Here is a 13,622-nt window from a genome sequence, read left to right as displayed (position 1 = left end):
TGTGACAGATGCGGGATTCCGTCATTTTGGAAAATATTTTCCTATTAAACCTTTATACTTTGAATTTAAACTGGAGCTCTGTCAGTTTATTCTGAAAGAATCTCTTATGTCTTTGTTATGAGGCCTAAATTTAAGCAATACACAGTCCTGTCTGGGCAACAGTTGCTAACTCAAGGAGAAGTGACTCTTCTTGTTTATATCATTGGCTATAAACAAAACCTATCACGGTCAAGGTCGTTTATCTACTATCTCTCTTTTGTGAAATGATAATGTGAGCAAGTTTTCCGTTGTAAAAAGAAACAAAGCTTATTTTCTGTGATTGTCACAATCATTCTCCTTCTCTTCCGAGCCTGGTGGCACATGAGGCAAGCCATTTCTTCCACTGTTTTACATCCAGCAGATCATGCTCTGGGTTGTTTCCATAATGAAGACCCCTTCTTATGTGGACAGGTCTGACGAAGGGGGTCACAATCATTAAGGGATGAAAATTCCATTAGACCTAATAAACGTTTCTGTAATCAATGATGGGTTTGCCATCCACATCTCTTATTTGTTCGGGAGAAAGAAATAATTAATATAATTAGAATCATAGAATTTTAAAGTGCAGAAGGAGGCCATTCGACCCATTGTGGCTTTGAAAGCTATCCAATTGGTCCTGCTCCACTCCCCTTTCCCCGTAGCCTTGCAAAGTTTTCCTTTTCAAGTATATATCCAATTTTCTTTTGAAAGTTACCATTGAATCTGCTTCCACCACGCTTTCAGGCAGTGCATTCCAGGTCATAACGACTCGTTGCGTAGAAAAATTCGCCTCATCTCCCCTCTGGTTCTTTCGCCAATTATCTTAAATCTGTGTCCTCTGGTTACTGACCCTCCTGCCAGTGGAAACGATTTCTCCTTATTTTTTATATCAAAACCCCTCATAATGTTGAACACCTCTATTAAATTTCCCCTTAACCTTCTCTGCTCTGAGGAGAACATTCCCAGCTTCTCTAGTCCCTCCACATAACTGAAGTCCCTAATCCTTGGTGTTATTCTGGCCTGGTGAGAAAGAACCAGAGCTCCTTCAAAGAAAACTGGCCTCAACTTCAAAGGAAGTGATGGCTATATCTATAGAAGAGTGTTGGAAAATATTAATACTGCTGCTAAGAGTTGTTAATCCTTTTCAATAATATTCCACATGGTTCAGACATGAGTGTGCTCATAACAGCAAGCTTTATTACAGACCCAAGAACGATGTTCTAATTCAGTTATATCAAACAACAAGCATTTGTACAACCTGGTTTTTCCCGTGGACTTCAAGGTGATCAGGCATGGCCTCTGTAGGGTTGTGGACGTTCGACTGTTCTTAGAGCTCTAAAATTGGGGTCCCACATACCCTGTTGTTATATTATTCGGCTGCAATGTTCTGCTGATACAGTTCTATGGTGCTAGACTGCTTCAGCAGTCTTTCAACAATCAGTTCTATGGTGCTGTTTCAGCAGTCTTTCAATGATCCATGTAATTTCAATTCTTCTTAGTAATCACATCCCTTATCTAGCTGCAGACTTCATGACCCAGCATGTCTTTGTCAATCCAGAGGTGTGGAGCTCCAACTCCACTAGCACCGTCCTCTTGGAAAAGCTTTGGGTTTGTCAGGGTACTTGACTATGTTTTGGTATAAACCATATTCTTACAAACAGCCCCAGCATGCTTAGTTCAGTCAGTTTAACTGTTTATTTTCCATGTCACAGCAATGAGAGACAAATTATTATTTTGGATTTATAAACACTTTGTTCTAAGTTAAGTGCTAGAATCATAGAAAATTTACGGCACATTCAGCCCATCGTGTCCGCGCCGGCTGAGAAACGAGCCACCCAGCCTAATCCCACTTTCCCGCATTTGGTCCATAGCCCTGCAGGTGCTTGTAACAAATATGACTGGTAGTTTAGCCTGAACTATATGGCCCGAAAATTTTCCTCCACTTTGAAGAGATATGGGGAGTTAAATTGCATAATCCCCGAAATCAGACGCGGGGGTCGTGGTGTGCAATTAACCCGCGCCCGATCGTTGAGGTGCAGGCAGCAGAGCAGCCGAGCCGACCTGCGCTGTTGAGTGGCTGCTCACCAGCAGGGGGCCCCAATATTGCTAGTGGCTAGCATCACTTAAAGGCAGCCTGCACCTCTTAAAGGCAGCCTGTACCTCTTATTTGCAATACGGAAATCAGACATCGCACACGTAAAACACAGATGTAGGTCCCATCCCTATGTTTACAAACAGTTGAGTTATGTTAAAACATTGAATAAAGGTTGCACACTACTAAATACCACATCCTCCAATCTGCACGCCAGACCTCACCAATCTGCTGATCTGAGTTTGTACCGGGCCTGGCACCAAGGTTCTCTGATGATGCACTAGAGGCCTTGGTGCAAGAGGTGGACAGAAGGAGGGACATCCTATATTCGCAGGGAGACAAAAGGTCCTCCAGACATATGCTCCTGAGGCAGTGGGAGGCAGTAGGGGGTGAAGTCAATGCCAGGCGCATAGCATCACGAACATGGATACAGTGCAGGAAGAAGTTCAATGCTTTGACACGAGTGGTCAAAATGAGTGAGTTCAACTATCAAGTGGCGTCTCCTACCAACTGCACCACTTGCCGCATCCGCTGCTCCACACATTACACCTCACCATCACCCACCTACCAATAAACTCTTTCAATCAGTACTCAACTCTTCCAATCAGATGCTTCCTCTCACCCTCACACATTACCACTGTTACAAGCCGCACACCCACAACTCACAGGTCACACACACTGGCAGCTATTCAATCACGACAGGAAAATCATCTAAACATCTTGAAGAAAACTCACCGACATGCGTCCTGCTTTCTTGCAGGAGAAGGTGGCGCAAAACAGGAGGCAGCAAGTGGCAGTGGCTCCATGGAACATGAACCTGCTGTCCTCTCTCAGGATCACAACATTCCTGTCCCACCCCTGCCACTCTGCCAGTGCCCTTGCCTGTCAGCTAGTCAGCCCACTCCAGGTAGAGTATTGAAACTTTGTCATAGGAAGATAGGAACAGGAGTAGGCCAGTTAGCTCCTCGAGCCTGTTCCGGCATTCAGTGAGATCATGGTTGATTTGTAACCTAACTCCATACATACCCTGTAGCCCCATATCCCTTAATACCTTTGGTTAACAAAAATCTATCAATCTCAGGTTTAAAATTAACGATTGAGCCAGCATCAACTGCCATTTGCAGAAGAGCGTTCCAAACTTCTACTACCCTTTGCGTGTGGAAGTGTTTCCTAACTTCATTCCTGCAAGCCCAGGCTCTAATGTTTAGGCTATGTCCCCTGGTCCTAGAATTCAAGTACAGGAGACCTCCAAAAACAGGTACAAATGCATCAGCAGCCAGAAGCAATAATCCAGCAACTAACCTGTAACTCCTGCATGATCCCTTTATATAGTGCTGGTGGGGGGGTCCTCCATGCCACTTACGATCTGTTCAGCTGTGCGAGGTTAAGACAGTGCGTTGACTGGAGCATTGAGTTCCACAATCGCATCTGTCCCTTTAAATCAGCATTGCACACTGACCTATCGCATATTCTTCCTACTTTACATGCTGCCGGCGTTCATTATCTGCGTGTACGCAAATGCCTTTACCAGGATGGTGTCCGGCGCACATCACAGGCGCTACGTGGCCCAATTTATAGCCCATGGAGCACGTGATGGGCATGTCTTCTGGCATGAAATATCTTGGCAAAAGGGTAATTATAAACCTTGTAGCACACGATCCTATTCACTCCATCCATAAGGTTATAAGTTTTTGTTCACGGGTGGCACAGCTCTGCCTTTGCAATGTGTCTTGTTACTGTGAGCACAGATAAAACGAGCTGGGAGAAAGCCTGAATTGTAACACTGAAACTGTGTTTATACAAAGGGGAATAACTTCTGGAGGTGAATTTCCATAGGGATTCTCTTGCGCGTTCACAGCGACTTCACTGGAAGAGCTGCAAACACTCCAGAAAAATGGTGGATGATAGGGACACCCCCCGTGGAAATGCACCCCCTCTGTTTTTTAGCATATCCATCAATGTGATGATTGCATAAATTCACCCACCCCAAGACCGACAAGTGTGCATTTTTGATGTAGTATTAATGTATATTTAATAACTTTTGTTCTAATAATCTGTTAAGCTGCTATAGTATTATCACTTATATTTTGTTAATGTTGCAAAACATAATAAAATTACCATAAAGTTGACTAAATGCTACGTTATTCACCCTTCTTCCATTCAGACATCATAAACCTTGGGCTTATAAGCTTTTGTAATGATATATATACATTGAGAAAGATACAATATATGGTTATGGTGATTGTGCCATCTTGCTGGATATGTGCACTTTAACACTGTGCAAAAGTGTTGCCTGACTTCTGAAGTAAGAATCTACAAAGTTTGTATATTTTAGAAGTTAAAATATAAAGCAATTTTATTGTTTCTTTTGGTAGCTTATAATGAGGAGCGTCTAATTACACACCACTGAATGTTCACTTTCTGTGAAAACAGGCACCGTTTGTCATCCAAGAAGATGTTTGTGGTTTAACTAAATCATGAGACTTGCAGTTTTACTGCACCTTTGAACTATCATATGCAGGTTGTGTAGGAGGTGTATTACAATGTGAATAGGTGTCAAAGCAATCAGATAGGTGTAATCGTGTAACTTTAAACAAGGAGAAGGATTTACATTAAGGTAGCACAAATTCAAAATGTTAAATCTTTTTGGTTTTGTTTGCAAGTTTTGTAACTGCAGTAATTATCTCTTGCAGCAAAAGCTAAAAGAGGAGCGAGAAGCCAAGCGGGCTCAGTTGGATGGAAGACATGACTACATGTTGGGGGTTGTGGCCTCGTGCCTTGGACTGGAGAAAGCTGAGGTGGAAGATGCCATTCTGGAGGGTTCCCAGGTAAACCTAAGCATTATTGAAATGTTTTAAGCTAACAAGAAGAATAAAGTTTAAGACCTGGAATATGGGGGCAGAAATTGCATCCGAAATAACGGAGGAGCTCAACAGTGCTCTCCATTTTTAATGGCGAATCGAAGGAGCAAGTTCCCGCGTTTGCACATGCGCACTAAAATGCGGAAATCGTGAACTTGCTCCTATTGGTTCACCGGCGATTTGACAGCTGCGACTTAAAGGGCCATCGCACGCTGCAATCATTGAAATCACTGAAAAATCGCAAACTTGCTCATCTGCCCAGCTGGAAAGTAACTAATTATGCTACCAAAAGGTACGCTTAAAAATACCAGGTCTAAACTAAGTTTTAAAAGCTCGATAACTATGACTGCCAAACAACTAAAAATTAAATTTAAAAAATGTGGATTCTCATATACTCCTTATTTTGATAGTTTTTGGTCGTATAAAAAATGTAAAACTTAAATTTTTTTTAACTTTTCCCTTCCATCTATTAATTTAATTGAATTATTCTTTGACTTTCTATAAAAAAAAATTAAAATTTTTATTTACAATTACATACAGAATACTAACTTTAAATGAATGAAGTCTGCTTGCCTGCTTGTGGGTGTGACTTCTCTTCCTGACAGATTTTGTGAGCGTGTCTTCCAGTCTCACAGACTGGGCTAGAAATTGGTTCGTGTAGCGCCCGTTGTTTCGGCGCTTCGTGACCTCCCGAAGTTCCAAAATGGTGTCCGGAATGCGCAGGCACGCTTCTCGCGTTAGAGCGCCAGATGCCAACTTGGTAAAGGGTTTCACACATGCGCAGATAATGAACACCGGCAGCATTTAAAGTAGGGAGAATTTGTGTTAGATCAGTGTGCAACGCTGATTTAAAGTGATAGGCACCATTTTGGCACTTAAACCTCCACTCAATGCATTGTCTTAACCACAAACACCTGAACATGTCTTAGAGTGCCTGGAGGAACCCCATCAGTACTATTTAAAGAGATCTTGCAGGTGTTACAGGTTAGTTGCTGGATTATTGCTTCTGGATGCTGGTAGATTAGGACGTGTTTGTTGAAGCTTCCTATACTTACAGAGTTGCTACAGTATATTTGAGAGTGGTTTGGCAGGTACTGCCTTATGGTTGGTGTAATTTACAACAGTGTTTGAACAAGATTCCTGCGACCATGGGTGGTCTGCTAGGGCTCCTGCTGGGCCTAGAACATGACTGGGAGCCCACAGAGAGGCCACGCAGAGCAGGTCAAGCTGCGAGGAGAGGGACGAGGAGGAGGAGACGCAGGGAACTGAGCAAGAGGCCATATCCCATGAGGGCCTTCAGGGAACACTACTCTTACCTCCAGATGAGCGAGGATCAGTGCATCCGACGGCTGAGGTTCACCAAAGAGGTCATGACGGAGATCTGTCACCTGCTGAAGCCACAACTACAACCTCAGAGCAGAGCAAGTGCAGCATTGCCTGTGGCTGTCAAGGTAACTGTGGCACTGAACTTATATGGCTCTGAACCCTTTCAGGCCTCTGCTGGCGAGCTGTGCAACATCTCACAGTGTGCAGTGCACTGCTGCATAAGGGAGGTCATGGAGCCACTATACGAGATGTGCAATAGGTTCATCACATCTCCTCTTGATAGAGAGAAGCTGAACGAGCGAGCATGATGGTTTACTTGCATTGCAGGCTTCCCCATGGTACAGGGTGCCACTGACTGCACGCATATTGTCATGTGTGCTCCACATCTCAACTTGGCCATCTTCACGAACAGAAAGGGGTTCCACTCCCTCAATGTGCGTCAGGTGTGCGACCACTCGCAGCACATCATGCAGGTCAATGCCCTGGCAGCAGTCACAACGCCTTCACAATGCGCCAGTCCAACGTCCCAACTATTTTTGAACCGGCTTGGCAAGTCAAAGGCTGGCTACTGGGTGACAAGGGCTATCCCCTCATGAGGTGGCTCATGACACCGGTCAGGAACGCAGGCGCGCATGCAGAGCGGGCCTACAAAAGGAGCTGTGCTGCCACACGCAATGTCATTGTGCATACCATTGGCATCCTAAAGCAACTCTTCCCCTGCCTGAGCCATTCTGTTGGAGCCTTACAGTACTCAGCTGAATGGGTGTCAAGATTTGTCGTGGTATGCTGCATGCTACACAACCTCGCCATTATGAGGGAACAGCCCTTGCCACCGATTATCCAGCATGACCCTGAACCAGAGGAAGAGGAGGAGGAAGAAGAGGCTGAGGGAGAGGAGGAGGAAGAGGCTGTGGATGAGGGGGAGGAGACGGAGTGGGAAGTGGAGGAAGACGCATGGGGGCAACAAGGAACTCTGGCCCTGTCTGCCAGGGCTCTGGGAGCTGAACCTGAACCGTGAGCGATATCAATAACGTGAACGACATCTCCCAAGTCACCAACAGTCCTACACTCCCCACCTGTCCGCTCCCACATGACCATCAAATCGTCCTCCTTATGATTACACATTGCTTCCTCCCTCAGCTCATCGCAAAAATAAAAACCACCACCAACTGCAAATTCAAATTCACATTTAGAAATTAACACATGAAATTATGCAAACAAAAGGAGACTATTCACCCTTGTGCATTCCCTTAGTGCCTATTATTCGTGTGCCTTTTCCTTTCCTAGTGCTCCTATGAGGTGCATCCCCAGTGGCTGGAGCATGGATGGTGGGAGGCTGCTGGCCTTCAGTTGAGGAGCATGCAGATGGCCTTGGAGGACGACCTCGAGCAGCGCTGGACTAGGAGGGCCCGGCTTCAGACTGCACCATCTTGGCATGGGCTGCAGCAGTCTGGCCTTGCTGGCTGATAGGCAACAGCAAGGGCACTGGTGGAGTGGCAGGGGTGGGAGTAGGAATGCTGTCGTCCAGAGAGTGGACAGCAGGTTCAACTGCCATGGCACCACTGCCACTCGCACGGAGCAGTGCCTCAGCACTCCTGGTGATCTGCTGGAGAACGGATTGCTGGAGTGCTGTGATGCCCTGGTAGCCCCGTTCCACAGTGGTACCCAGATCCATGATAGCAGCAGGCTGCGCTTCCATAGCAGTAGTCTGAGCTGCTATTGCAGCAGTCTGAGCTTCAACCATAGCCTGCAGACCTTTGATCACATCGGTTTGTGCTGCCATGGCAGCTGTTTGTGCTGAAATGGAAGCTGCGACATCGGATATCAGGCGCTGCATCATGGCGGGTTCCACAGGTCTGCTGATGGAGGTGATCGCCCCTTCCATGTGGGAAAGGATGGGCTCCAAGCTCCACGCAAAGCCCTGTGCCAAATTCGAGGTGGACTCCTCCATGCCCCTTGACATTGTGCGCAGGCTTTCTGGCAGGCTTTCCAGTGTACCAAGCATTTGATGATGTACGCCCATCAGCCGTCTTCTGTAGCCTGGCCCATTGAAATCATCATCTGGCACCTTGGCAGCAGAACCATTGTGTGACCTCACCCTCCGGCGAGCTGGCACCTGCAATATCCAATCCCCCCGCCCCGGCTCCTGCACACTTGTGCTCAGTGACTCACCATGTGCAGAACCCTCCTCTAACCTAGCCTCTAAAGGATGCGCAGTGTCAGTCTCTGAGCTGGTGGAAGCAAGTGTCAGATCAAGTGACAGTGCGGTTTCAGTGTCCTCCTCCTCCCTTCCTCCTCCCTCCCTCCTCCCTCCTCCTCCCTCCTCCTCCTCCTCCTCGGATGGTGCCAGCTCCAGTTCTTGGGTATTTGCAGTGACCAATGGAAACAGGTTGAGCTGTGCAGCGGGGAGAGGAGCAAGTAAGACATGCGTACTGACACCATCTGCAGCACGTGAGTCAGAAAAGATTGTGGGATGAAGGAGATGTGGGAAACGAGTAGGAGCATTAGGTATGCAGAGACCCCCTTCGTCGGGACCTCCAGTGGCCACGGGTTCAGCAACAGCTCGGCCAATGATCCTGAGCACTGTCTCCTCCAGGGGTGTGAGGATGTGTAAGCGTGCCCGTCCTCCAGGGGTGTGAGGATGTGTAAGCGTGCCCGTCCTCCCTCAGGTCTCTCCTGCTGCTGGCTATTAAGTGCCACCTTCTCCTGCAAATCAGAGGGCAGTGTGTCAGTGAGTATCCTGCAAGGTGTCTGGGTGATGTGCTTGTCATGGTCCAATAGCTACCAGTGTGTGTGACCTGTGAGTGGTGGTTTTGTGGGCTGCAAATGTGGTACTATGTGAAGGTGAGGTGCAGCATTGCATACGGATGGGCAGCGTTTGTTGGTGGGTGGGTGACGGGGGGTGTCGTGTGTGGAGCAGTGGTGCACTTGGTAGAATGTGCCACTTGACACTTGCATTCACTCACCTTGACCACTCGTGTCAAATCATTGAACTTTTATCGGCACTGCACCCATGTGCACGGTGCAGTGCTCCTGGCGTTCAGCTCCTCGGCCACCGCCTCCCATTGCCTCTGCAGCTGGTGTCTGGAGGGTCTCCTATCACCCTGCAGGTACAGGATGGCCCTCCTTCCGTCCACTCCCTCCACCAGGGCCTCCAGTGCGTCGTCAGAGAAAGTTGGAGTGCGCTCTCTTGCCGGTCCAGCAATCCTTCCTGCACCCTGCATTGCTCTCATTGAGTGTGTGCACCTCCCCTTTAAGAGGTGCAGGCTGTCTTTAACTAGTGCTGGCCACGCCCCATTTCAGGCCTACTGCTTGTGTTTGCAGCCTCTAAACAGCGCGGGTAGCTCTGGCTGCAAGTAGAAATCATATTAATGACCAGGCAGCACGAATCTCAGTTGCCGCCTGCATCGGGAGCACCGGGTACTGGTTAATCATGGACCGCGATACCCGCGCCCGGTTTCAGGGGTTATCGAATTCAACCCTCACTGATCTATGCACATCACCTTACGCTGCTCAGAGGCTGAGTAGATCGTGCACAATTTTTTAAAAGTTCAAAATCAAGCAAGTCAATGCCACAGAGCCCGCAGTAAGTACATTCGTTAATTTAATTCGCAGGAGCTGCAGCGATCGTTGCCATGGCCCTCTGTGCAAGTTCCGGCCGATGATTTCTGATGTTTGCCAGTCTTGCTGCAGCCAGATTTTGACTGCATTTTTGCTCATCACCAATGCGGCAAATATACTTGAATAATATATTGCATGGCTGACATAATTGTACACTTTATTCATAATGAAAGATAAAAGGCCTAACAAAGGCCTACAAATTGGCTCTCATGGCATTGTGCGCATGGATTTCCACTGGAAGCATGGCTGGTTGTGACTTCCACCCACCCTTGTGATCCAGTACTGAACCAACTTAATTTTCTGTGGTCACCCTAATTTGAGTATCATGGATGGGATTACAGTGGTATTGCTGCCTGCTATTGGAAGTTTGTTGCTGGGGGCAGGGGGAAGAAACAAAAATTGGATGGGTTCTATAAAGGGTGGACGATCCGCTGCGGCAGGCAGCGAAGTTAAAATTTACCTTCCACTGTTCACTGCAAAGCTGTCAGCTTTGGTTCAGTGGTAGCATTCTCACCTCTGAGTCAGAAGGTTGTGGATCCAAGACCCATTCCAGAAACTGGAGTGCATAATCAAGGCTGGCACTTCAGTGCACTGCTGAGGGAGCTCTGCACTGCCAGAGGTGTCGTCTTTCTGAAGAGACGTTAAACTGAGGCCCCATCTGCCCCCTCAGATGGATGTAAAAGATCCCACGGCACTATTCGAACAAGAGCAGGGGAGTTCTCCTGGTGTGCTGGCCAACATTTATCGCTCAGCCAACACCTAAAACAGATTACCTGGTAATTTATTACATTGCTGTTCATGGGACCTTGCTGTGCGCATATTGGCTGCCACGTTTCCTACATTACAACAGTGACTACACTCCAAAAGTACTTCAACAACAGCAACAACAATTTGCATTTATATAGCGCCTTTAACGTAGTAAAACATCCCAAGGCGCCTCACAGGAGTTTTATCAAACAAAATTTGATATCGAGCCAAATAAGGAGATATTAGGACAGGTGACCAAAAGCTTGGTCAATGAGGTAGGTTTTAAGGAGCGTGTTAAAAGAGGAGAGAGAGGTAGAGAGGCGGAGAGTAAAACGCTTTGGGACATCCTGAGGTTGTGAAAGGTGCTTTCTTTCTTTCTTGCCATAAGTGGAGGGGAAATTTTTAATTTACTGCAGTCTCCTTCACGAATGGAATAAATGTTGCTTTCAACTTCTTAACAATGTCCTCGGTTTTTTAAATTCATGTGATTTTCCATCAGTTAAAACTATGTCCAAGAATATCTAGCTCAGAATACAATCGAATACTTTTATTTACAAATTACAATTTCTGGCCTCCCTGGTTTCTTTTCATTTTACAGGTTGAACGTATAGATTCATTTTTTGCCTCTGGAGGGCTTCCTCATCTTATGTTTTATTATCAAGAAATGGAACCAACTGAGACAGGTAAAGAAAATAAATAAAAGATTAAGTGAACTAATCCTGTCCCTTGCTATCTTTGTATAGTGATTTAAAGGTCAACAGTAAGCATTTTTATGTCCTCGTTTTCTTTCAGTATTACTGATAATAGAACGCATTATCTTAAAAAGCCATCCAAGTGACATTGTTGATAAACCGTTGCCTAGGAACTAAGGTTTGATACTTACTGCTCTTATGTGCAATTAGAAGTCTTTATCATTGCACAGCTCTCTGGTAGCTTGATACGATTTGAGCACTTAATCAATTAACTGAAAGTCTCTAATGTAATGATTCAATAGATGCTTGCATTGCTATCTATCACAATCAGTGCACAATATTGGATCCAGAGAGGCTTATGTTACGTTGAGAATTGAACTGTCTGTAATTAGACTTTCCTGGAAAGCAAAAAGATTTACTTTGATGGTATTAAGATGCATTTTGCTTGTGAGCAAATCTTTCTTTCCTATTTATTGGTTGATATTTCTGAATGACGTAAAGAACTATTATTATTAGAATTATTTTGATCTGTTTAGCATTTCTTATTCCTTTTCTTGGCAATTTTCTCCCCATCCGTCTTGAAAGCATTGATCCCTTTGCTAGGGTACAGTTCCATGTGTACTGGTTACCCTGTGATGGCTTGTCTCTAGTGCCCGTTATTCATGTGTGGGCCTTGACAGTGATATCAGCAGGCTATTCAACAACTGGAGGCATTACCACAGCACAAGTCCAATTCTGCCCTTGCCCAACTTCCATCCATGTGAACATTGGTGAATTAATAGTGGTCAGGAGCAGCAACATTGGCTAACTCAACACAGACCGGAAATCAAACTTGGGATCTCGGCCTGTATGACTCAGCTACTCACGAGATAAACTCACTAAGCTAACGTGAGCTATCCAGTACTTGCTAAAAAATTGTCACTGCTGTTGAGGAATTTTTAGAATTGTTGAGAACTGTAGTTTTTACATAGGCCATTTTAGAACAACCCATCAAACTTCTAAAAAAATATTTAAATTTTAAATCTCCTGTTTAAATGCCCAATATTTAATACCTGCCTTGTTAAATGTCCTGTGGAGCTGCAGTGTGTAATATTGAATATAGAGTTGTGGTGATTGTGCTGGAGTAGCAACCCAGATGTTTGGGAGTTCAAATCTTGCTGTGGTAAATTGTCATATTGAATTGGCACCAGAAAAAATTGACCATGAAAGTTGCTGGATTGTCATTGTCAAACTGAAACTATCACCTATGCTGGTATGGAACAATCTGGATCGTGAACTACAAATAATGAGATTTTTTAAAGTTACTCAAGACTCTCCTTCCACTTGGAGTCATTGGAGGGAAGCAGCTACTAAGTTGGCTGCTAGCCTGGATAAAATTGCACTCAAGCCATTCTCATTCTGACATCTTGTCCAGCTGGGCATGATTACCACAAAAACCCTGCTTATATCTGGTTAGCCAAGGCTAGTGGAGCACAAAGACTTATCACATTTTAAAACCCACTTCCAGGAAAATCCTGACAATGCTTCTTTTGATTTGATAACGTGTTGGTTTAACAAATAGTTGATACAGTATATTCGTACACTTTTGATATTAGGATCAATGGGGGGAAATTTGACTTCGGCAGTAGCACAGAACAGGTGATAGCAAATCGGCAGCCTGTTGTACACCTCACTCGAATTTCTCTTCCATTGCCTTCACTCCCAATATCTTTTCACTATGTTTTTTAAAATAAATTATTGAAAATGTTTTATGCATTCTGGTCATCTTGTAATTGGAATTAAACATTTAATATGAACACAACGGGCACAACAGATTATTGACAGAGCACCAAATTGTTATTTGAAGGGCTCAAGTTGCAATTTCAGTCTCTACTGATATTCAAGCTGCCCTCATCTGGTGAGTGACTTAAAACACTTTACAGTATTGGAGTGCTTCCTCACAGGGAGGAAAGGCAATCAAGGCCAGAGCCACATCACAGAAGCATAGGCCTGTCTGTGAAACACATACTAACATCGTTGGTGACTAAGGAGAAATCAGCAGCTTATGACATCCCATAATAAATAAACAAACAGAAACGGAAAAAATTACTAGCGGATCTCCCATGACGTTTCTCGTGGTGAATCAGAATATACATGATATAAAAACAATGTAGAGGATAACACCTGGACCACTGATTTACAGTGGCACAATTAGTCAAATTCCATTTTTATTAAGTGGTATTCTGGGATTTCTCCTGGTGCTTTGGGAATTGGATTCCATGGGGT

At 45.2% G+C, this 13,622-nt stretch overlaps 1 protein-coding gene across 1 annotated transcript in view; it reads left to right on the top strand.

The window, feature by feature from the left end:
• The first annotated feature begins 4,743 nt into the window (after positions 1-4,743).
• The window catches only part of dnah5 (dynein, axonemal, heavy chain 5), a 227,265-nt gene continuing 218,386 nt past the window's right edge, over positions 4,744-13,622 (top strand). The window contains exons 1-2 of the mRNA XM_067995817.1: positions 4,744-4,938; positions 11,264-11,348. Of these exons, the coding sequence (XP_067851918.1) occupies positions 4,744-4,938; positions 11,264-11,348 (280 nt within the window). The remainder of the gene's footprint in view (positions 4,939-11,263; positions 11,349-13,622) is intronic.

This window comes from Heptranchias perlo, chromosome 2 (genome assembly GCF_035084215.1).
Source record: "Heptranchias perlo isolate sHepPer1 chromosome 2, sHepPer1.hap1, whole genome shotgun sequence".
In the NCBI taxonomy this organism is placed as follows: domain Eukaryota; kingdom Metazoa; phylum Chordata; class Chondrichthyes; order Hexanchiformes; family Hexanchidae; genus Heptranchias; species Heptranchias perlo.
Note: the sequence above shows the minus strand (reverse complement) of the source record. Positions and strands in the feature narration are given on the sequence as shown.